Here is a 25,415-nt window from a genome sequence, read left to right as displayed (position 1 = left end):
CCCAGGAGGAATTCATGGAAGATTGTGAAGTGAGTCTTTCAAAGCTCTGGTCACCTTTGGCTCGGAGCTGACCCTGAGGAGTGCAGAGGCATCTTGGCTGCGTTGCTGAAACCATCACCCGCAGCTCCCCCTCCCCGGGCCTTTCCAGTCTGTCTCTGGAATCCCCTCCCCTTCGCGATCTCTCAGATTTGATATCCTGGGGCGAAGTGGGAGTTAGGCCCGGGGAGGGTGGTTACTGCTGAGGAGCCGCCGTCTCTGTCAAGATGATAGAGGTACTGACAACAACTGGCTCTCAGAAACTGCTACACCAGCTGAATACCCTGTTGGAACAGGAGTCTAGATGTCAGCCAAAGGTCTGTGGCTTGAGGCTAATTGAGTCTGCACACCACGATAATGGCCTCAGAATGACTGCAAGACTTTGAAGTAAAAGATCTTCTTAGTCTAACTCAGTTCTTTGGCTTCGACAGGGAGACATTTTCTCTAGCTGTGAATTTGCTGGACAGATTTCTGTCTAAAATGAAGGTACAGCCCAAGCACCTTGGGTGTGTTGGACTGAGCTGCTTTTATTTGGCTGTAAAATCAGTAGAAGAAGAAAGGAATGTCCCATTGGCAACTGACTTGATCCGCATAAGTCAATATAGATTCACGGTTTCAGACCTGATGAGAATGGAAAAGATTGTATTGGAGAAGGTGTGTTGGAAAGTTAAAGCTACTACTGCCTTTCAATTTCTGCAACTCTATTACTCACTCATTCAGGAGAACTTGCCATTTGAAAGGAGAAATAGCCTAAATTTTGAAAGACTGGAAGCTCAACTTAAGGCATGTCATTGCAGGATCATATTTTCTAAAGCAAAGCCTTCTGTGTTGGCTTTGTCCATCATAGCTTTGGAGATTCAAGCACAGAACTGTGTAGAGTTAACAGAAGGAGTAGAATGTCTTCAGAAACATTCCAAGATACATGGCAGAGATTTGACCTTCTGGCAGGAGCTTGTATCCAAGTGTTTAACTGAATATTCATCAAACAAGTGTTCCAAACCAAATGTTCAGAAGTTGAAATGGATTGTTTCTGGACGTACTGCACGGCAACTGAAGCATAGTTACTATAAAATAACTCACCTTCCAACAATTCCTGAAACGGTTCCTTAATTGGCAAATATGGTTGTTATTCTTCATATAGAGAAATTTTTCCAATGACATAATTTTCTTCTACAATTGAAAAATTGCAATATTATTTTCAAAATAAGCAAAATGGAGTTGGAATAGCAGAGGGAAAAATGACATTGATCTAGTCAGCTAATATTTGAAGGCATTTACTACACATAAGGTGCAACACCCTTAGAGAAAGGAATTATCCAACCTCTGTTTGTTTCACTTAATGACCATTTAAATTATCAGCTTAGAAAACATCCTCAATGATAGATAGTCCAAATTTGTAAAGTAGCACTGAAATAGGACCCCCCCCCCAATCATCTTGCAGTATGCATAACCCAAGCTTTAGCTCATTTAAAGTTATACAAGCCTAAGTAGGATAAGAGGACCAAAAATATCCATTAAAACAAAACAAACAACAAACAAAAAACCAATTTGGCCCATAGTTTTTAAAAATCATACTTAAAGAAAGAGTAATATAAGGAGATGATCTCTGCACTGGGAAATTGCCAGTGTATCATTGTTATAGCAGTTGAACTACTAGGAAGTAATTAGATGATAAAAAATGTAAACTTGGCCACTGCATATGTTATATATTCTTGTCATCTAAATTTCTTAACTCACAGTAATGATTTATCTTTTGTCTCTTAAAACAAAATGTTAATACTTAACATCTTCATATGATTATGAATCTGAGAATAATGAACAGTTAACTTGTAGTAATAATTAGGCAGACTTCTGCTAAGTTGGGATTTTTTTGTTTGTTTGTTTTGGTTGTTGTTTACTTAAGGTCTATTTCTGTAGCAATAAAAAACCTCTTCTCTTGAGGCCTTTTCTCCAGAACCCTGAGATGTGGATTCCATAACGTTATAATGAATTTAAGCTATAAAGCCTAGCAGAATGTTCTCGGACTTAAAAAAACTGTCTAATAGTATGATGTAGTAAAATAATGTTTAGATTAAATTCACCTGTGAAGCATTCAAATGAAGCTAAAGGCATAAATGTGAAACAGTGATTATAAACATGGGAAGGTAAACTGTGAATCTTCATTTCCTACATTGATTTTTCTGTACAGATCAATATGTTGTATTTAGGTGGTACTGAAATGGTAACCTACTTAAATTATCAGATTTACATCAAAAATGAACATTTCACAAAAGCACTTTAAGGCAAGATAAGGGTTAATAGTCTAGGCAATGTAAATGATTTCTTGGCACCTATAATTCAAGTAATAGATAATTCAGAGATGAGGGTTCAATGCTATATGATAATTACATTTAAATTTGAGGGCATTTTATATAAAGCAAAAATTATAGGCCTAGTAAATTTGGCATAATCATTATCTTTAATATTTCTTCTAGAAACAGGTGATGTTTGTATTCATGATATAAAAACTTTTACATAGAATTTACTGCCTCATTAAGAAAATGTTTCTATTATATTAGTAACTCAAAATAAATTAACACTTCGAAAACTTGCTTTACCCTGTTAAAGTTAAATTTAGGCCAGATAAAGCACTCCCCAAAGTTTTCACTACAGACAACTGCCATTGCTTCTAATGTAAAATTTTGTTTAACCCATTATGTCCCATCATTCTATATACAGGGCACCTATAAAAACCTATAGAATTTTATAGGAGCCCTATAAAACTCCTTCATTTTTAGGTGTCCTGTATATAGGATGGGATATAATGGGTTAAGAGAATATACTTTCACAAATGCCCCTATTGTGTCTTACGTAGGCAACTTCTAATTATGAGATCTCTGAGGTAGTGTTCACTATTCTCCAGATCAGCGTGTGAATATAAGGAGACATACCATGTTAAAGTGTTGTAAGCAATGATTCAGTGTAGTGTGTAGCCTGAGTCTATCCAGAAAGGCTGTAACCAATTTTGACAATGTTATGGATATATAAGCACTGAAAAATAAACCAAAGAACCACAGTTTATTTTATCCTTAACTTTTATAAGGTATGTCAAGGATAACTTTTCAGTTTTCCCAAAAGATTGATATTTCAATATTTTGAAAACATCAGTGTTAATTTTGAGTTGGCAGATGTAACCTAACAAACTACCATTATGTTTGGTACTAAGGAATATACCTTTCAATAAAATTATTGAAATGCAAAAAAAAAAAAAGCTCTGGTCAGAGACTACTTGTTAGACATGAAGGAGTACCTGTTAGATATGGTGGACTGCTGCTTGTCCCCTCCACTAAGGGCCCCTTCCATGCCATGATACCTCTCAGCATCTCCCATACTCCACAGAATATTGGGGTTTCATTGCTTGTCTCATTAAGTTTATAGCCCTTTACTCAAGAGAGCCCTGAAATAAACCTAGGTGAGATCTCTTCCTCCCCCAACAATTTCTTAAATGATTAAAATTTAATGAGTACAGTGAAAAGGCCTTGAATTTTTTTTCATCACTCCTTTAGATTAAGGAGGGTTCAAATCAATTTCTAATTGCACCTCGGATGCCCTTTCTATCACCGAGTTGCAAGACCATCAGTGTTTCATTTGACGGAGGTGTTAAAAAGGCCTGGTGTCTGGGCCAGGCTGTCCTAAGGTGTTAGTGGAAAATCATTGATAGAGAATGAAATACAATCTCATGCAGAGAGAGCTGAATCATGTCCAGAACATGTTACATGTTAATATTCCTTAAGGGAAAAGGTAGATTCTCTAGCCCCCTAGAACGATAACTGACCTAGTCCTATACAGGAGAGTCAAACATAAAGGACTTGAAAATTTTTTCCTGATTATCATAGAATATTATACAGAAAAGTATAAAGAACATAGTATAGCTACGTTAATATCCTGCTTTGGTTCCTTGTGTTCTTTTATTCTGCAATTATAAACATTTATATGATTTACTTTTATAAAATTTAATTTGGTGTGTGTGTGTGTGTGTGTGTGTGTGTATGTGTGTGTGTGTGTGTTACTGAGGGTTGAACCCAGGGCCTCGTATACACTGTTCAAGTAGTCCATAACTGAGCTATGCCCTTTCTTACATAACGCATATTTTAAAACCTTGCTTATATTTTACCTAGTATTCATGAATATTTCACATTTTGTTAAATATTCTTTGAAAAAGCTATTTTTGAGCTATGGATTTTTCCTTTTTATGAATATAACTTTTAAAATCTATCCCTTATTCATATGCATTTAGATAGATTCTAATATTTCTGCTATAAATACAGGTTCTCAGACCCTCTTTTGCAAATCTGAAGTCCAGAAAGCTCTGAAAAAATGAAAGTATTTTTGTAACTTATTGGACTGCAACACCTGACCTGAATTGATATTTCACTTAAAATTAATATTCAAAGACTTTAAAGTGGGAATAGTAAAGTTATCAGCTATTACCACAGACCTAGTTAGGTAATTGTACTGTTATTTTTGTTTTAATATCCAAAAAAGGTCTTAATTCTAAAGCACATTGGGCAGCAGGGGTTTCACATAAAGGATTTTGAACTTCTAGTGCTATGGCCAAACATCACTGCTCTCTACTGCTGTCCCCGACAGTTGCTGTGCCAGATACCATGTAGGTTATGATTATCTCAAGGCTCTAAAAGCAGATACTTTTACTGATGTCATTTTATGGCTGGTCACCGAGTTGGCAGGCTGGGGTAATCCACTGACCACACTATGGCTGCTCTGCACATTCTCCACACTTGGAGCAGAAATCTAAAATCTAAAAAAAAACAAAACAAAAAAAAAAAAAAACAAGAATAGGCTTAAGACTGGTGGTACTTAGTGCCAAATTATCCTCCATAAAGGTTGTATAGGCTTACATTCCCAAGATACTGTGCAGTGTTTCATTGTTTCATTTGTATTTCTTTTATTATTTGTGATAGGAGGGGTGTTTTTTTTGTTGTTGTTGTTGTTTGTTTGTTTGTTTTGGTGGTGCTGGGGATTGAACCCAGGGCCTTGTACATGCAAGGGAAGCACTCTACCAACTGAGCTATACCCTCAGCCCTTGACAGGAAACTTTTTTCATGTGTTAATGAATGTTTGAATTTAGGGTGTATGTGAATGATCTAATCAAATCTTTTGCCCATATAGGTAGAGGGTATTTGTCCTTTTCTTCCTTCTTTCCTTTTTTTTTTTTTTGGTATTGGGGATCTAACCCAGGGCTGTTTTACCACTGAGCTGCATCCCCAGCCCTTTTTTATTTTTTATTTTGAGATGGAGTCTTGCTAAGTTGCTTAGGGCCTTGTTAAATTGCTGAGGCTGGCCTAGAACTTGTGATCCTCCTGTCTCAGCCTCCTAAGCCACTGGGATTACAGGTGTGCTCACTGCACCTGGCTTATATTTCCTTTTCTTAATGATTTTTATTTTGTTACAAATACTACTTTTTCTATATTATCAATTGTTTCTGAGTTAGGGTTTTATGAGTCATTTTTGTATTTTCCAATAATCCTTTTTCTCCTCATTGACTAAAAGGCTACCTTTATTGTAGAATAGAGTCTTTTATACTATCATTAAACACTAAGTTCTATTTCTATTTATTTGATCTACTTATTATGTCTTTATGAAACTACTTTTTGACTATAATTGCTTTATAACTCATTTTAATACCTGACAACAGAAGTTTCTTCATTGTATATTAACAGTGCCATTTCTATTTTTTTGTGTTTCTGTTTCCCTGATATGTTTACCCATTTTAAAAAATAAAATAAACAATTTGGGCTTTATTTATTGATTTCTTTTGGTATATCAATTGGTAGATGTAATTAATCTAAAAATCTAAAATACAAGCAAAATACATGGGGAAATCTCTTGACTTATCTGGAATCCTTGTGTCTAATAGTAAAGTGAAAATTATTTTCATAACATACTTATTTTCCAACTAGACTTTAAAAAACATAGTTTTAAGTGTTCTTCTTTTGTCATAGTATTTGAAATTTGGATTTTTTTTCTCTAGAGATTTAAAAAATATTAATTCTATTTTGTACTCTGCTAAGAGATAATTTTAAGGGTTTTTGTTTTGTTCTTAAACAACACATCCTTGGTATCAACATAAAAAATAAAGCAGTATATTTTTCTTGGTCCCCTTGTAACATAAAGAAAGTAGTGGGCTGGGGATGTGGCTCAAGCGGTAGCGTGCTCGCCTGGCGTGCGTGTGGCCCGGGTTCGATCCTCAGCACCACATACCAACAAAGATGTTGTGTCCGCCGAGAACTAAAAAATAAATATTAAAAAAAAAAGAAAGTAGTAACACTTCCACTTTCTTAATCTATTCTAAGGGTTTTTTTTTTGTTTGTTTTTATATTCTGAGATCCTAGGCCTAATGTACTGTTGTGTTACAATTTTTCAGATCATGTCTATTTCTTCAAACATTATATTTGATATTTGCTTCCAGTTTTATAATCATATCCATAACAATTAATTAAATTTAATGATCTTAAATTCAGTGCTTATCAGTAGACCTTTTACAACTGTCCTTTAAAAACTGTTTTTTGCATCTTGTTTTAAGTCTTCCTTTGGATCCTCTAACATCACTCACTGTTTTCATAACCAAGAATGACTCTCTGCTGAATATGAATAGCAATGTTTTGGTTTTATCTTTTTATATTTTTTCTTTCACATTTTTGTGGTGGATCTCAGTCAATTTTCTTCTTTTTTTTTAATACTTACAGGCTCACAGGAAGTTGTCAGGATCATAACAGAAATCATTTGGCAAAATATAATATTGAAATCAGGAAATTGATACCAGCATAATACTAGTAACGAGAGCACAAATCTTATTCAGATTTCTTCAGTTTTTACTTGCGGTCACTTATGTGTTCATATTTATGATAGTAATAGTAGTTGTTTTATGCAATTTAATCACATGTAGAGATTTACGTAGCCACCACTACCTGACCCATTGTCTTTTGATGGAGAAGTCTAAGGCCATCCAGAATTGTGTCTGTGTGTATAGTACTCTTTCTACTCCATTTTGATGCTTGTTGGGTTCTTTCTTTCTCTGCCTTGGCCATTTGACATTCTCATCAGAATGTATCTCAGAGTCAGTCCTTTGGCTTTAATTTGCCTAGGGCTTGGTCTATGACTTGTGATCCATAGTTGAGGGTGGGATCTTTCCTGTGGGGCTTGCATGGAATCCTCTGCAGAGTGCTGACCATACCTGTGCACTCACTGACCTTCATGAGTTTGATTTCCCAAGTCTGTCATGATTTTGGTCACCTTGTGCTCAATTTGGCAGTTCATACACTAGGATTTTGGTCATCTTTTTTTTCTCCGCCTTCTAGAAGAACTACTCATGTTTGGTTTCACTGGTTCTGTTTATGTAGAATCAATGTTGTTTAGCATAGCTTTTAGTAGAAATATTAATTTTGCTGTTATATTTTTAGATTTATTAGAATTTTTCCTTATCTTGTTCAATTCCCATTTTCTTTCTCAGGAAAAGAAGTGGTGCTTTTTCTAGATCAGCTCCTGCTGCTGCTTCCCCCTCTCCTCCTCCTCTTTCTCCCCTCTTCATCTCCACCTCTTCACCTTCTCTCCTTCTCCTTCTTTTCCTCTTCCTCCTCCTCCTCCTTCTCCTCCTACTACTCCTTCTTCTTCTCCTTCTCCTCTTAGTCATCTGTTAAGACGCTTTATCTTCAAAAGTATTCTTCAACACAAGGAGATGCTCTTGAAAATGTGTTTTGGCTTCTTATAATAAGTCTTGTTTTACAGTTTGGAATGCTATGTTCTCCTCATTTGTTCCAGAATCTTGTAGACACTTCATGGACTGCTCCCTTCCCCCATTCCCAAGTAAGGTGGACTAGTATACCAATTCAGAGATCCCTTCAGCCCCAGGGGAGGGGAGGGGAAGCGCTGTGTGCTCTCTGGATCATTCCCTTAGGTCTGGGTTTGGAGAACCTACTGCTCTGGTGCATCTTTCTCTTAGGTCTGACCTTTGCTCATGTATGAGTTGGTGTCATTGATGTACTCTGAACATGAGTGCTCAAAGTGTTGCTGAACCACCGTGCCAGAGGGGTCCAATTTATAGACTTTGCCTCTGCCCAGAGCCCTATGGCCTCCTCTGCCTTCCCCTTTGAGAGCCCTGCTTCTCAAGAATCAGCCAGTTCCTAAGAAGGGGATATGCTTTTGGCTTGTGGCATTTTTCTTCTGGACCTATTTGCTATAATTCCTTGGCATTTCTGGCATGTTGATGGAACCTTCTGTTGTTCCCAGCATTGGCATAGCCCTGTTGAACACCCTCACCTCCATCTTTATATTCTGTTAGTCATTTTAATGAGAGTAATGGAAGCAAGTTTAGATGTGTGTGTTCATGATGCCCTCTTGCCCAAAAGTCCATAAGCATTTTTTGATTAAACCTTTGCCATCTGCTTGGTGCATACAAAGCATCAAAGTGAGGAGAGAGAGGAAACTGTTTATTGAATTGTTGAGGCAAATCTGTCCCCTTCACAAACAATATTCCTAAAGTCTCATTAAAAAATAAAAATAAAAAGATCATTCAGCAGATGGCTAGCGAACAATTAAAAGAATTTTTAAAACACAGTGGCTCAGAAATGTTATCTTCCTCCTCCAGACAGAAAGCCATCCTTAAACCCAACTCGTGACAGCCTTCTTCCTGCCTCTCCTTGGGCGAGGAGTCCCGTAGAGTGGTCCTGCTCTTGAAATGCGTCCTCGTCTTCCTTACATAAAAAGCTTAATTCTCTGGATTGAAAAACATGTATGCATTCCTGGAATAAATGCATTTCTGGTGAGCCAGAATGATAATCAGACATCCTCTCTTAGCATGATACTGTGTATCACTTTCTCAGATGTTAGCTTGTATCATACTGAGGAGAAGAAAAGTAACAAATTGGAAGCTGAATGTGAATAGTTGAACATCTACTGAGAGAAGAGTAAAGAAGAAATGAAATTCCAAACTGTGCATTAAGAGAGAAAGGTGGGGTGGAGAGTAGGATGTTTCTTTGTGGAACACTCAATCCCTTTTGGGAATAGTCAGCAGCCTTCCTGAGAAGGTGTGAATTGCATTTGTGTTAGTCAGCTTTACATTACTGAAATACCTGAGACAATCAACTTACAGAGAGAAAAGGTTTATTTTGGTTCACAGTTTTAGAGGTTCTAGTTCATGATTTGATGGGCCCAATAGCACTGGGCCTGTGGCAAGTCAGCATGTCATGGTAGGAAGCATGTGGCATGGCAAAGCCGTTTATCTCATGGCCAGGAACAAAAGAGAAAAGAAAAAGCAACTAGGGACCCACAATCCTCTTTGAGGACACCCTCTTCCATAACCTAAAACCTCCCACTAGACCCTATCTTCTAAAGGTTCACCCACCTCCAAATAGTGTCAAACTGGAGATGAACACCTGGTCTTTAATATATGGGCTTTGGGGGACATTTAAGATCCAAACTGTAGCAGCTTTCTATATTTTAAGGTTCAATTATAACTGGGTGATAATGAACTGACCCACAGGGATGGTTTTATGAGTTCCATTTCATGTTACAGAGTTAGCCTCTAAGTCATTTGATGAGGCCTTTTGAAGCCGATGTGGCTCTGACTTTGATCTCTGCCACCTCCCCAGTGTCCTGGTGCCTGAGGTGGTTCTGGTGATGATTCTTGATTGGAATAGACTCAGGCCTGGTTTTCATCAGGAATCATCTGAACAGTCATTTTAGGAACAGTCCCTAGGAGTTCCCTTCAAAATCAGACAAGTATAAAAAGAAAAAGAAAAAAAAAAAAGCTCAAACCAAATAAGATTCAAAGTATTGACTGGAACTTTCCAGAGGAGAGCCTTGTTGTTTGTTTATGGTGCTTACTGAGCAATCTCCAAACAGCCATACTTCATTGAAAATTAAAGCAAAGAGGGAATATTCCAGGACTGAGCATAAATGATGTTTGGATTAACTCAACTCTTCTGGTTTTCTGTCAATGACATAATCAAGAGTTGACTATTTTCTGAGTTTATTGCAGAGATCTTTCGTTTTTATTTGCACTCATTTTTATTGTGTTTGTGTCTGATTTCTTTCTCCTATTCTGTCTCAGTCTTCTGTAATTCTTGTGCCCAGGAATAAGGTTGACTGCTTTGCCTATTTCTAGGCCAGGCGAGCACAGAATTGCTGCCCCCTAAGACTATTATCCATTAAAACAAACTGAAGTGTGACCTTGTACTCTCCCCACGAGCTAAGAGGGACTTGTCTGCAGAACTATGGGAGAGGTCACATGTGAAGAGAAGCCAGGGATGGCAGAGCCACATGAGTGCTGTACTCTACCCGCATTTCTCATGAGAATAGGGCTTTGGGTGACTTTGACCTCTTTCAGGTTTTGACTCTCAGTACCTTAAAGCCTGCATAAAGTACGGTGGCTTCTTAGGGTCATGGTATCCGTAGCACATGTATCTTCATTTCTGTTTCTCTCTGTTCATGATACAATTCCATCTGTAAAAAATTTAGTATATGTTGCTAAAAATGCAAAGTCTCTTATCTGTCTTACTTGCTCATTTTCTTGTAATCACAACTCGAATATCACAGCATAGAACAGTTAACAGTACCTTAGGTCATGGAATACCAGTTTGCACATTTCTGTAGTTATGTTAGATATCTTTTTTTTTCCTACTGTGGACTCATTTGCTTGAGTCTGCAAGTCTTTGTTTGAGCCTTTCTTCCCCACCCACATGTTGTTATGATGGTGGAGGAGCATACCCTTTTTCCATCCCCAAAACAGTCTCTTTGCATCATCCATACCTGAGTTTATTTACAAAGACAGCCAATTTATATAATTGCAAAGTGAAAATTATTCTTGTTCTCGGAGTGCTTTGCCACTTCATGTAGAGGACTGTCTGATAGGAAGGACTCGACTCTAAGAAATAATGAGGCCTCCAGAAGAATAGGGAGATATATTTTTTTTTAAATTTTTAAAAAATATTTAAAGAATAGCTTAAAACAAAAAGAACTTGGGAGCCGGTGAGCACCTGAAAACGTCGAGAAGCTTCCATTGTGAGAGCCCTGAGCTGGTTGCCTTGACAACTGGTAACAGGCACTGGGAGTGCTTTACTCTCCTAGTCCCCTTTCAAGTCCTCACAGAGGTGAAGCAGTTTGTCTGGCAGATCTCTGGCTCTGGGTTACTGGTTCTCCCTCAGAGTCATTTACCAGAGGATTTCCCTTTGGTTGGGACCGGATATTGGGAGGGGACAGTGTTATCTTTATTTTAGCTGAAATGACTTGGCTGGTTTTCTCTGGGCACTTACCTGTTTATTTACAGGAAGGTCCATGCTGCTGCAGAATGGTTGGTGTTCCGATCTGTGCCATCATCTTGAGGTCAGGACCTTGTCTCCTCATTAATAAGTGGCACCCACCCAGTTGACCTCTGTGATCAGGCCAGCTCAGTGCTTGCCAGTCTGAAACATGGAAGGCGGGTTTTTCTTCGCCTCTGCCAAGGTAGTAGTTTTCTTGGACTCTTTGACCCTACCTAAAGAAAGAGGTCTCCTGAGGATGCTCAGTAAATGTGGCCATTTAAGGAAATTCTTTGTTTTGTCCACAGTCCCGGCTGGTAGTCATGAGCCCATGCAGGCTGTCCCTATCAAAGGGGACATCTGACTAATGGAAGAAAACTTCCCCATTTAATGCTTGATACTTGTTTTCAGGAGGCAAGACCTATGCCTATCTTGAAGGCCTGGGTTTTGGTGATGGATCGTGCCTTTAACACATGGTCAGCATGATCTATTTCCCCTCTGAGCCATGGCTTCTTTCCAGGAGAATGCTTCTTGTTATTGGGAGACATTAGATTACTCTTTAAATGCCTTTGAAAATAAGTGCACAAAACCTCTCTCCCTACGGCTGAATTAGCCTGCAGATTAGTTTTGCACATCAGCCAGCTACAAGCTCTGATAGAATGCATGAGTGTGAATGGATGGTATAGTGAGCTTTAGGTATGGTGGAAGCAATATTTAAAAGGTCTGGAAGATGAAGTCGTTATTCCATGAAAATAACAAAGATGATTTTTTTTTTTTAGTGTACTTAGACTAGTATGAGCACCAGAATCACCAGGAGAACTGGTTAAAACTTAGATTTCTAGGCTCCACCCCCAGAATTTCAGTGATTTTGTTTCTCTTCTTTAGAAAAAAGAAACATAGGAAAGAGTAAATATAAACAAATAATAAAATCAAAACTTAAAAGATAAGCCTGGCACAGTGGCTTTATGCCTGTACATAGTCCCAGCTACTCTGGAAGCTCATGTAGGAGAGTCCCTTGAGCCTAGGAGTTTAAGGACAGCCTGGTCAACACAGTGAGACCCATCTCCAGAAAAAGAAGGGCCAGGAGGCAGATAAATATTAGACAGTATTTTTCTAAATACAGGAATTATTTATATTTATATTTATATTTTTATCACTTCCTTTCACTATGAAATATAGACTGGAGCATAAACCATGTACATATAGCGTAATACATTGTCATATAGAAATAAGAAAGGCACAGTGGTGCATACCCATAATCCCAGCAGCTTGAGAGGCTGAGGAAGGAGGATAGTGAGTTCAAAGCCAGCCTCAGCAAGTAGTTAGGCCCTAAGCAATTTAGCAAGACCCTGTCTCAAAATAAAATATAAAGAAGGGCTAAGAATTTGGGGCTCAGTGGGTAAGTACCCCTGGGTTCAATCCCTGCCACCAGAGGGGGAAAAAAAGAAAGAAAGAAAACATCACCAGCTCCTAGAAGTTCAAAATATGCCCCTTGCCCTTTTATACTCCATCTCTCCTCACTGCAGGTGACCTCTGTTTTGACATTCATGATCATTACTGATAGTACAATCAATATAGTTTTATCACCTACATATGTGTTTCTTTTAATTTTTTTTCCAGAGTATTTTTTGTTGTGGTAATATGCACACAACATAAACTTGACCAGTTTAGTGGTATCAAGTACATTCATATTTTTGCGAAGGTCTCTTTACCTGTATCTCTAGAACTCTTTATTTACATCTGTATTTTGTTTGATTTTTTTTAACAGATGTTAACAAAAGTTACAGAAATTGAATTACTTGGCATGTATTCTTTGATGTCTAACTTCTTTACAACAATTTTTCTTCAGTTTTTTATTATAAAAATAAAAATTTTTCAAACATTCAGAAAGGTTGAAGAAATAGTGCAACCACCATGTGCTTTCTGCCTAGATTTAATAACTGTTGCCATATTTGCTTTTTTATAAATTCATTTTATTTTTTCTCTGAATTATTCAAGTGTAACTTGTAGACCTCATGGCACGTTATCCTGTGTACTTCAGCATTCCTGTCTCCTATTAACCACAGTGCTATTTAGACAACCCAGAAAATTAACAGTAACTCCATAATATCTAATCTCCAGTCTATATGTGAATTCTCACTTGTCCCAGGAAAGTCTTTTATTGCTGGTTTGAATCTAGACAAGTCCCCTGCATTTGTTAACTATTGCCACCACAGCAAAGTACCATAAGGCTCGTCTCTTAAAACAGCGTAAACTTATTATCTCACAGCTTGTGTAGGTCAGAAATCTGGGTGGGCTCATTGGGGACATCTGCCAGGGTCTTAAAAGGCCACATTCCAGGTGTAGACAGGTGGATACTCTGGGGGGGGGGGGATCTACTTCCAAACTCATTTGGGATATTGACTGAATTCATCTCTTCAGCATTTGTAGGGCGGCTCCCTGTGTCCCTGCCACTGTTGACCAGGGCTGGTCTTCGCTCCTGGAGGCTGCCTGCATATCTCCTCCAGCTTTCCACAGGGCCCTCCAGTAATACATTCATTCCCTCTTATGCTATAAATCTTTCTGACTCCAGTTAAAGAAAGATACCAACTTTTATAGGCACATTTGATTATTATGGGCTCACCTGGATAATTGAGTATACTCCCTATTTTAATTATAGCTGTAAAATCCTTTTTGCCATTTTATAATGGCGTGAAAGCTATACACATTCATTTGAAATGGTACTTTGAATTTTGAAATTTGGTCTCTTCCCAGGCTAGCAATATGCACTGTGATACTCTGTGTAGATGCTGGGTGGCTACAGGAAGCAAAAGTTCCCAGTCAGCTGTGATCACAAGAGGAAAGAGCTGATATGTGCAGTGTTGCTAAGCTGTGCTCTTTGGTAGTTTAGATGTATGCATTTGCATTTGATTTTTTTTTTTTTTTTTTAAGGCAGGGCCTTGCTAAGTTGCCCAGGCTGGCCTTGGGCTTGTGATCCTCCTGCCTCACCCTCCTGAGGTGTGTGCCACCAGCTGGTACCACTGCCTCTCTTAAAGAATTATTCCATCCATCACTTTCTTTTTATGTTTAAAAGTAAGTTTTAGGGGGCTGGGGTTGTGGCTCAGTGGTAGAGTGCTTGCCTAGCGTGTGTGAGGCACTGGGTTTGATCCTCAGCACCACATAAAAAATAAAATAAATAAAGATATTGTGTCCATCTTTTAAAAAAAAATCTTAAAAAAAAAAGTAAGTTTTAGAAGTGGCTGATCATCTCCTGGCTCCTTCAGCTTTAAAATAGTAGTTAGAGGCCATTTCTCAATCCCACCCATCTTATCACCCAAAAACTAACATTGCTTTGCTAACAATGATGACCACCAACCACTAGGGCCAAGGCAGTGGCTGCAATGCTACAATGAGACTTTACCTACATGAGTTCCTGAATTTATGAGGCAGACAGCAGCTGTTGCCCAATGTGCCACCTTCTTCCCTAAACCACCTCAAGCTGCAACCACAACTGCCATGGTTCCTCGTTATTTCTCTTCTCCCGCATTTGCATTTTTGAATTATCATATTTTCAACTTTGGATAGATTTATTAGGACATAGCTCATTGTAAATCAAGAAGTATCTGTATATGTAGAACTCCCAAAACTCAACAAGAAAAACCTAAACAACCTTTTTCAAAAATGAGTCAAGAACTTGGATAGATGCTGCTCCAAAGATAAGATGTTCAGCATCACTGATCATTAAGAAACTGCAAATCAAAAACACAGTGAGATACTACCTCACTCCCATTAGGATGGCTACTATCAAAAATGAAACAAAACAGAAAATAACAAGTGTTGATGGGGACATGGAAATATTGGGATCCTTGTGCATTGTTGGTAGAATGTAAAATGATCCAGCTTCTGTTGAAAACAGTACAGCAGATCCTTCAAAAGTTAAAAATAGAATTCCAACAATTATCAGCAATTCCACTTCTGGGTATATCTCCCCAAAATTGAAATCAAGGTCTCAAAAAGATGTGTACACTAATGCTCTGTTGCATTATTCACAATAGCTAAAATGAGAGGTAATCCAAGTAACCGTCAGTGGACGAATGGCTAAACAAAATGGCATATACACACAGTGAAGTATCATTCAGTTTTTAAAAGAAAGGGATACTGGCATAATGGTACATCATAGATTAAAATTATAGACATTATGCTAAATGAAATAAGCCAGTCGCAGGAAGACAAATTGTATGATTCCATTCAAATGAGGTACCTAGAGTGATCATATTCATAGAGATTGAAGGAAGAATGATGGTTGCCAGGAACTAGGGGGAGAGGGAAGTGGGGACTTACAATTTAATAGGCATGGAGTTTTAGTTTGCAAGATGGAAAGAATTCTGGAGATGGATGGTGGTGACAGTTGCACAATAATAAGAATGCACTCAATTCCACTGAACTGTACACTTTAAAGTGGTTAAGATAGTGAATTTTAAGTCATGTATATTTTACCAAATATTGGTAGGGGGACACTTTGGGCTATGAAAATAAAAGTTGGAAAGCTGTTTCCTATGCAGAAAGGATAAAACTTGCTCAAGGACATAATATTTCAAAGTCCACAATAAGCTGCTAACTCCATAAGATTGTTTAAGGTGCTCCGACTCAGCCCCCTTTCTCTTCTTCATATTCTTGTTGCCCTTCCTCTCCCCTCATTCCTCCATTTTGCCTACTTTGACTTTTATAATTTCTCTCAAAGAAATAGTCATTTGTATATGTTCATTTTTCTATCTACTTTTCTGTTTTATATTAATTTCATAACCAGAAATCTTGCTAACCCCTTACTAATTCCAATGTCTTTTGCAGATTCTTGACAGTTTTCTGAGTCCATTAATACAGATTTCTCTTCATTTTTTTAGGTCCTAAATTTTTGTTACCAATGTTTGAAAAAAAATCCAGTCTTTTATTATTACATGATTTCAGTTTGGATAGATACTCTTCATCAAGTTGAGATAGTTCCCTCTGTCTGATTTTCTGAGTTTTTATCATGAACGGGTGTTGAATTTTGTCAGATGCTTTTTCTGCATCAAATGAATTGATTTTTCTTTAGCCTCCTAAGATGGTAGATTGATTTTGAATACTGATTTAACCTTTCATCTTTAGTATAAGCCCCACTTGGCCAGGGTATATAAATACTACGGTTTGCTCAATTCTATTCGCTAATATTTTGTTGAGAATTTTGCATCTGTATTCACAAGGGGTATTGGTCTATAGTTTTTGGTTCTTGGGATGTCTGTCTGGTTTTGATATTAGGGTAATACTGGCTTCAGAACAACTTGGGAGGTGTTCCGACTTCTATTTTCCAGAAGAGAATATAAAGATTAAGAGTTAATTCTTTAAACATTGGGTAAAATTCTCCAGTGAAATCATCTGGTCCCAGGAATTTGTTTTTCTAGAGGTTCTTAATTATGACTTCAATTTCCTTAGTAGCTATAGGCTATTCCAATTATTTGTTTCATATTGGGTGAACTGTGGTATTCTATGCTCCTTGAGGAATTGGTCTATTTCATCTTAGATGTCAGATTCATGAAGGTAGAGTTGCTAGTGGTATTCTATTTTCTTTTGATGTCTATGGAGTCTAGTTGTCTTATTCCTGATATTAGTAATTTGTAGCTTCTGTTTTTCTTTTCCCTTTTTCTTTGTAAATTTTATTGATCCCTTCAAAGAATAAATCTTCTTGTTTGATCAATTTTCCTATTGTTTTTCTATTTTCAATTTCATTGATAACCACTTTCTTATATTTTCTCCCTTGTTTACTTTGAGTCGATTTTGTTCTTAATTTGGTCACTGATTTGAGACTTCTAACATAAGCATTGATTTAGCTGAGTCCCACAGAATTTAATCTTTTTTATTTTAATTCTCATTTCATTAACTATGTTGAAACTTCCTCTTTGACTCATGGATTCTTCTGATATGTGTTTAGTTTCCAAATATTTGGTATTAGGGTAATACCAAATATTACCTGATCTTAATTTCTTGCTTGATTCCACTATGAGAATCAGAGAATATAATGTGTATGATTTCAAGGTGTTTTTTGAGTTTGGTTTTTTTTTTTTTTTTTTTGCACAGGGATTGAACCCAGAGGCACTTAACCACTGAGTCATATCCCCAGCCCTTTTTATTTTATTATTATTATTTTTAAATTTTTTTTTTTTTTTTAGAAGCAGGTCTTCCTATGTTGCTCAGTGCCTTGCTAAGTTGCTGAGTCTGGCTTTGAACTTCGATCCTCCTGCTTCAGCCTCCTGCACTGCTGTGATTACAAGCGAGCACCACCACAACTGGCTATGATTTCTGTACCTGAGGTTTGTTTTATGGCCAGGGATATGGTTTGTTGTGGTACCTGACTTGAGAACAACTTGTATCCTGCTATTGCTGGGTGTCTTATTCTCTAAATGATCAGTTAGATCTTATTGGGTGATGATGAACTCTTCTGTTTCCTGTCTAGTTAGGTTCTATTGAGAGAACTGTTGAAGTCTTCACTGTAACTGTGGACTTGTCCATTTCTCCTCTCAGTTTTATACTTCTTGCTTCACATAGGATTGCTCTGTCTTCTTGCTGATTAATCTTTTCATCATGGCATGATGCCCTTCTGTCACTGGTTTTGCTCTGAAGTCTGTTTACCATATTTTACTGCGAAGTGCATTTTTCTTTGAACATACATGCAGCATGCTTTATGATATGCTAATATAACCCCTCCCCTTAGTCTTCTTAATATAAACACTCTTTCTTTTGATTAGTTTTTGCATGGCTTTCTTTTTTCAACCTTTTAGATTCAGTCTGCCTATATCATTATATTTGAAGTGGATTTCTCATAAACAGAATATCCTAGCATGCACAAGGCCCTGAATCCAGTCCTCAGCCCTGGGGAGAAAAAAGAAAGGAAGAAAAAAGTCCAAAAAAAAAAAAAAAGAAATAAAATATGCAGAATATGAGCAGGGCTTTTTTTTTTTTAATCCATTTTGCCACTCTGTCTTTTAATGGGTATATGTAGACCATTTATATTCATTATAATTAAGTCTACGTTGGTACAGTACTTGCCTCCAATGCACAAGGCCCTGGGTTCAATCCCCAGCACCACAAACAAACAAACAAACAAAAAAACAACCCGGAAATAATGGCTGAAATATTCTCAGTGTGGCACAATAACATAAAGGGACAGATTCAAGAAGCCAAGTGAATCCTAAACCAGATAAGTCTAGCTTAAGTCTAGCATTTAATTTATTTTCTAGGTTTTTTTTGTGTGTGTTGTTGTTGTTTTTATTTTTCTGTCTTTCTATGGTTATTTGAATTTCTTTTCTAGAATTTTATCCTGACTTAGCTGTAGTGCTTTGTGTATCTCATTGTATCAGCTTTTTAGTGACTGCTTAGGTATTGCATGTATTTACGGTATCACAGTCTACTGGTAGGACCACTTTACTACTTCAATTGAAATGTAGAAACTTTGCTTTCCTTTACATACCCTTCCTTAATCTTCCCCTTGGGTATTATAATATTTTAAATATACGTTTAGAATCACCTGCAGCAGCATTATAATCTTTGCTTTGGCCAACAAATATAGTTCAGAAAACTCAAGAGAAACAAATTTTATTTATATACCCACATTATAGCTTCTCTCCTTCTTCATTTCCGGTGTTCTTAGGTTCCTTCTTTTATAACATTCTAAATAGAGGACTTTCTTTAGTCATTCTTTTAGGGTAGGTCTGCTCATGGCAGAGTCTGTTTTTCTTTGTTTTAAAATATCTTGATTTCTCCTTCATTCCTGAAGAATATTTTCATGGAGGACAATTCTGGATGGACAGTTCTTTTCTTTCAGCACTTGAGAAATAGTGTGCCACTTCTTTCTGGCCTCTGTGGTTTCTGATGACCAGTCTGTCTTTTGAATTGTTTTCTCCCTAAAGGTGATACATTATTTATGTCTGCCTGCTTTGAAGGTATTTTTTTCTTTGTCTTAATTTTCAGAAGTTTGATTATGGTGTGTTTTGGAGTGGGTTTCTTTAGGTTTATCTGGTTTAGGATTCACTTGGCTTCTTGAATTTGTCACTTTATGTTATTGTGCCACATTGAGAATATTTCAGCCATAATTTCCTTTCTTGTTTCTTTTTCTTTTGTTTGTGTGTGTGTGTGTGTGTGTGTGTGTGTTGCTGGGGATTGAAGCCAGGGCCTTGTGCATGTGAGGCAAGAATTCTACCAACTAAGCTGTATCCTCAGCTATTATTTCTTGAGTCGTTTCAGCTTTACTCTTTTATCCTCACCTTAAGAGACTCTGGTGACATCCTTGTTAGATCTTTTGTTGTAGTCCCACATGTCCCTGAGCTTCTTTTAATTTTTTTCCCCAGTCTTTTTTCTCTCTGATGTTCAGATTGGGTAAATTTTATCGATCTGTCTTGGAGTCCACTGATTCTTTCCTTCATCCCTTCCATTCTGCAGGTGAGACCATCTGTGTTTGTCAGCTTCCCATTCACAAATACCTGAGATAAGCAACTTAAATAGAGAAAAGGTTTATTTTGGCTCTGGGGAACAAGTCTTCAACACGTGGGTCTGTGGGGGACATTTCCAGACCCAAACTATAATATTCTGCTCTGGCCCCCAAAGGTTTATGTCTGTCTCACAATGCAGAAAAATACATCTAGCCCATCCCCAAGAGTTATCAAAGTCTCAACTTTCTCAGCATTGCTTGAAAGTCCAAATCCAAAGTTTCCTATGAGATTCAAGGCAAACTCTTAGCTGTGAGCCCCTGTGAGAAATTAAAAACATAACTTATATACTTCTAAGATATAATGGCACAAGATAAACATTCCCATTCCAAAAGAGAGGGTTAAGGGAATAGAAAGGAAGAATCAGACCAAGGCAGATATGAAAACCAGCAGGGCAAACCCTAAACTCTATAGCTCCATAGCCAACACCTGGGGCACACTATGGCAGGAAGTGGGTTTCCAGGGGCTTGGGCAGCCCATCCCTATGGCTCTGCTGGTTGCAGCCCACATGGTCTCTCTCTTGGGCAGGTTTTGATGCTGCCTTCAGCTTCCCTCAGTAAGCAGTCCACATTCCTAGCATCTCTTCCTTCCTGGGGTCTCTATTGCAGCTTAAGCTTCACTCTTAACATTCTACACATCGCCCTGTTGGGAGCTGCTTGCAGGGATGCTTATGGCTGCCATAGACTGCCTGGCCTCCCAGGCTTTCCTCTGAAATCTTGGTGGAAGCCTCTTGCATTCTGCATGCCTGCAAAACCAGCATCACGTGGCTGACACTGGGGTCTGCTACCGTTGCCAAATGTACCTGGTCCCACTCAAACCACAGCTGCAGCAGCCCCTCTATGTTTGAGTAGCTGAAGAAGGGAAGAAGTATCCCCAAGTGCTTTGGGGCATATGGGGCATTCCCAGGGATCCCTTCTCAAATGACTATGACCTGGAAAGTCTTTGAAACAAATTTGGTTTTCCACCTTTGAACCTGCAGTGGGTGTGGTCTTGCTGATCCCTGAAAAGACCTCCAGGGATTTTTCCTGCCCCTGTTGTTCCTTAAACATCCTTGTTCCTAAGCCTCATTTTAAAAATTTTTTTTAAAGCCTTATTATTGTTAAGCTTCATTAAGGCATCTCCTTTGAATATGTAAACCTCATGCCCCTCCCCCATGCCCCGTTCTTTCTTTTCTTTTTTTTGCACTCATTGGTGCTTCTAGAGTATTGGCTTCATTAGCTATAATTCTGGGACTTATGGGGCATTAAAAAAATTTATGGAATTCAACACTGTCATTCCCTGGATTCTAAGATCCCTAACCATTCTTCCTTCTCTTTACCTTTTAGGGTGTTATGTTTATTCATACTTAGTGTATGTGTACACACACACACATATACACACGCACCATACATGTGAGTATTCGTGCACACACGCCCACAAGCATGTGTAGATACTAAGCATAGCTAATAACTCTGGACAAATATAGCCTAGAGTTTTTGATTGTATTTGGTAGCAAGAACAGTGAAAAATACAGCTATTCCATCTTCCCAGAAGCAGAAGAAGGTATGGGCAGTTCTAAAATTCCACCCCCTACCACCTCCTGGGAGATACTGATCTAGGCTTCCCCACTCCTGGCTTGTCCCTTAAAAATCACTGGGCTAGCAAAATGATTTTCTAAGTTTCTGGTTTTATTTTTTGGTCTGCGTCTCATGAAATCTTTAAGCCATAGCCAGTTTCTACTGCTCATTGCTTAATGGAGTTTGCAGACAGCCGAACAGCTCCTTTTGGGTTATGCTGTCACTGTTTGCTTCCATGGGATTGATGGATTGGTATTTCCTCTTCCTCTGAATCCATGTCCATATCTAACAAGTAGTCCTCATATTACTCGGGAAACCTAGAGGACAGGCCTCATGAAAACATCTTTCAGATGATTCTGTCCTGTCGATGCTGAAATTTTTTTTTTTTTAAGAGAGAGTGAGAGAGGAGAGAGGGAGAGAGAGAGAGAGAGAATTTTTTTAATATTTATTTTTTAGTTCTTGGCGGACACAACATCTTTGTTGGTATGTGGTGCTGAGGATCGAACCCGGCCGCACGCACACCAGGCGAGCACGCTACCGCTTGAGCCACATCCCCAGCCCGATGCTGAAATTTTTAAGGATGTTGCAGATTACAACTAATGCTCTTATCCTTCTAGAAAAATGGAGCAATTATAAAGAGCTCATGTTGCTTGGGCAGCTGAAATACTGGCATCTGCCCAACTAGACCGATAATAAATTACAACTCAAACCAATTAATCTCATCTGTAGCTTAATGGAAGGGTGTTTTGTTCCCAAATGTCTAGTTAGAAAAGCTGTCTGTATTGTTAAGCTTCCTTGATGAGATTCTTGTCAGCTGGCAAAGAACAATTACCAAGAAATTCAACAAATTGCTGCTCGTCTGACTATGGATATTCCATAGAATCTCATGTAGTGTGTGTGGGATCACTTTCAGGTCACCATAAAAATGATCATATTCAAAATATTGATCAAAAAAATACCAGAAAGAAAGGGTTCTCTGATCAAGCCACTTTCAGTAAGAAAGACAGTATCTTTAAACTACAAAGATCATGATTGCCCTGCCATTAACACTCGCTCTAAATTGGCCTCAAGAGCCTGTGGAACACGAACCTTTCAAATTACGTAAGAATTTCGCTTGTAGCCCTAGATTTGAAAAGCAAGACCTTTAAGAATAAAATGCAGACTCTATAAAAGCACAGTGTCTAGCACTTGTCATTTGCACTTTTCTTTAAATGCTCATTTTCAGTCTAAAGTTGGTCCTGAGTAGAGGAACATAATGGCATAAAAATGAGCTCCTAGACAAATGTTAGGTTCAAGATTAATTAACTACCCTGATCTTAACACTTGTTCCCTCGGTTCTGCAAAGAGGGGAACAAGGAAGGTAAGAGAGGCCAGAGGCAGAACCTTGGCGAAAATGGAACCTGAAAAAAGAGAAAAAGGAGAAGAGGCCAGACAGTGAGGCTGAGAGCGCCTGGCCGCGGGACACCCGGGGATTCATAGTTCAGAAAGGAGGAGGGGGTGGCCAGGTGTTCTAGGCTGGGGACCCTGGCTGTAAATGACAAGGAAAGATATAAATGAGACAGAATGCCACAGAACCTGGAGAGGTGGGAGGGTCCAGGGCCCAGAGTGCTGGTGGGGTGCAGGTGTGCAGTAGATTGCTTGTCTTTTCCCTCAGAAAGAAATGGGAAGGAATGGGATGGGTGGGGGATGAAAATGCTGAGGGACTTTGCTGGAGAGTGGTGAGACTGCAAAGGCCTACTGTGGGTGGCTGATCTGCTCAGTAATGGAGGAAGCTCATCTTCATGTGCATAGCCCATGTGCCTAGTTGAAATTCAATTAGTCTGTGGAAGGACTCTGAGCGAATGAACATGCAAAGCCTTGAGTTGGGTAGAAAATCTCTTTCAGTTCTCTGCATCACCGTTTTCTGGGCAGCAGATCCTTGGTGGTGTTCTCTCATTGGTGTCCTAAGTGGGGGAGGACATAAAATGCTACACCAGTATGACACCAAGGCATTGAGGCCTGCTCTAACTGCACCCTCCTTCTGAAAGGCCATCGTTTTTGGTGGTGTGGAAATTGTTAACGGAGATAAATGTGGTTCTCTCATTTTCCTTTGGAGTTTTGAAGGTTTTTGTTTTGTTTTGTTGTTTTGTTTGCAGAACTAGAGATTGAAGCCAGGGGCACTCTACCACTGAGCCACATCCCTAGCCCTTTATATTTTGCATTTTGAGACAGGGTCTTTTTATGTTGCTGAGGCTGGCCTTGAACTTGTGGTCCTCCTGCCTCGGCCTCTTGAGCTTCTGGGATTATAAGCCTGCACCACAGTGCTGGGCTCAAGTTTTAGATATTCTGCAACCAGGTTTCCTCAAGCACTGTGACTGAGTGTGAATTGAGATGGCATTTCTTATGTGAACCTATATTTGACAGTCTTCAGTGTTCCAAGAACAATGGCACTCTTCTTTAGAAAGCCTATTATAGTTAAGAAATATAAATCCTGAAATCCTGTCTCTAGCATTTCATTTTACTTTTTAAAATGTGGTGACTCTTGCTCACCTAAATTAACCTTAATTAATTAATTAAAAATTTTTTGCTTTAATGAACATCTACTGTGCACCTAAAGGGGCTACCAGTGTTGGAAAGGCGGGCCAACCCTCTTCAGATCCCTTGATCCTTACAGCAGTTATAGTATCTTGGTTTTCAAATGAGGAAAGAGAGGCCCAGAGAGACAAGTCATTTTTTGGAATAGTAGGTGAATCCCTGGCAGAGCCAGTGTGCAGGCCCAGCCCTTCAGCCTGCCTACCCTGTATTCCTTCCCAGTGTGCAGGCCCAGCCCTTCACCTGCCCATTGGAGCTGACAGCCTGTTTGAGAAGGTGAACAAGATTTGGGGGCTTAAATGACACAGCCAAATGGTCTGTTTTAGGTCCTAAATGAGGAAAAGATAGTTGGCATTTAAGACCCAGCTCAGTTGGGCAGGAACCTGGAGTACCAGGTCTCCTGTCATGTTTTTGTACCCTGGGCAGCAAACTGATTCTGCCCCACATATTCTCTTATCCTTCCCACGATTTTGTCTAGTTATTGGCCCCTCTTACTAATGTATCAGTATATTGATTCAAGCTAAATTGTAACTTAAATTTAGTAGCTTAAAATAATAAGCATTTATTATGTCACAGTCTCTGCAGACTGTGAATGCAGCGAGGCCTACCCGGGGCCTCCAGCACAGGTCCCTCACAGGGCTGCTGTCAAGGCTGAGGCTGAGGCTGAGGCTGAGGACTTGTGGGAAAGCTTGGCTTGGGTAGGATCTGCCTCCAGGCTTGTTGCATGGTTTTCAGCAGCTGACTGAGAGCGGCTCCTTGCTGGCCTGTTGGCTGGAGGCCTCTCTTAGTTCCTTGCCACATAAGCATCTCCCTAGGGCAGCTCATGATAGCTAACTTTCTTCAGAATAAGAGAAAAAGAGAAAGGCCCAGATAGAAACCTCAGGAGGGGCTCATTCCGATTGGAAGCCAGGGCTGTGGGAGCTGTCTACTCTCACTCGCTAGGTCCCTCTTCTGCCTGAGGATCATTTAGGAGCATATGAGTGAGGAACTAACCATCTTCTCACTTCCTCTTCTCTGGAAGCCCCAGGCCAGGCTTCTCTTCCAGGAAGAGAAATGAGCTGTCAGAAGGTGCAGCCTTTTAAACAGCTAGTCACTGAGTACAGGTAGTTGCCTAGTAAAATTTGTGTATCTGTTGCCATGAAGGTGGGCTTAAAGTGGTTTCTTATTTGTATACTTGGTTTTCTTATTATATCCATTTTCTGAAAACAGGGTAGGACCTAAGAGAATCTGAGTTAGGATGGGGCTGAGCAGCACAGGGAGGGTGTGGATCAAGGTCAGGCTCATAGAGAGACCCTTAGCACAGAGTCCCGGGACCCTGGTAGAAATGCCACAGGGATTGAACAGTGCCCTTAGCTCCTGTTGAGCTGGACTCTTCTTTCAGAATCCCTCCTCTTCAGAATTGAAGAACCGGGGATTGGATAAAAGTCAAGCTCATCACCACATGTCTCCTTTTGATCTGTTGC

General features: G+C 38.9%; 2 protein-coding genes and 1 long non-coding RNA gene across 5 annotated transcripts in view; 2 read left to right on the top strand and 1 right to left on the bottom strand.

Moving 5' to 3' along the window:
- The window catches only part of LARS2 (leucyl-tRNA synthetase 2, mitochondrial), a 144,952-nt gene that overhangs the window by 29,920 nt on the left and 89,617 nt on the right, over window positions 1-25,415 (top strand). The window lies entirely within an intron of this gene.
- Window positions 1-25,415, bottom strand: part of LOC308643113 — a 622,623-nt gene that overhangs the window by 533,771 nt on the left and 63,437 nt on the right. The window lies entirely within an intron of this gene.
- On the top strand, window positions 51-3,286 carry LOC308645700 (cyclin-G1-like). The gene is given in 2 exon segments (XM_081288055.1): window positions 51-412; window positions 414-3,286. Coding segments are annotated over 2 exon segments (882 nt in total). The 5' UTR covers window positions 51-263; the 3' UTR covers window positions 1,147-3,286.

Source organism: Spermophilus citellus, assembly GCF_964194105.1.
Source record: "Spermophilus citellus genome assembly, chromosome: 3".
NCBI lineage: Eukaryota > Metazoa > Chordata > Mammalia > Rodentia > Sciuridae > Spermophilus > Spermophilus citellus.
Note: the sequence above shows the minus strand (reverse complement) of the source record. Positions and strands in the feature narration are given on the sequence as shown.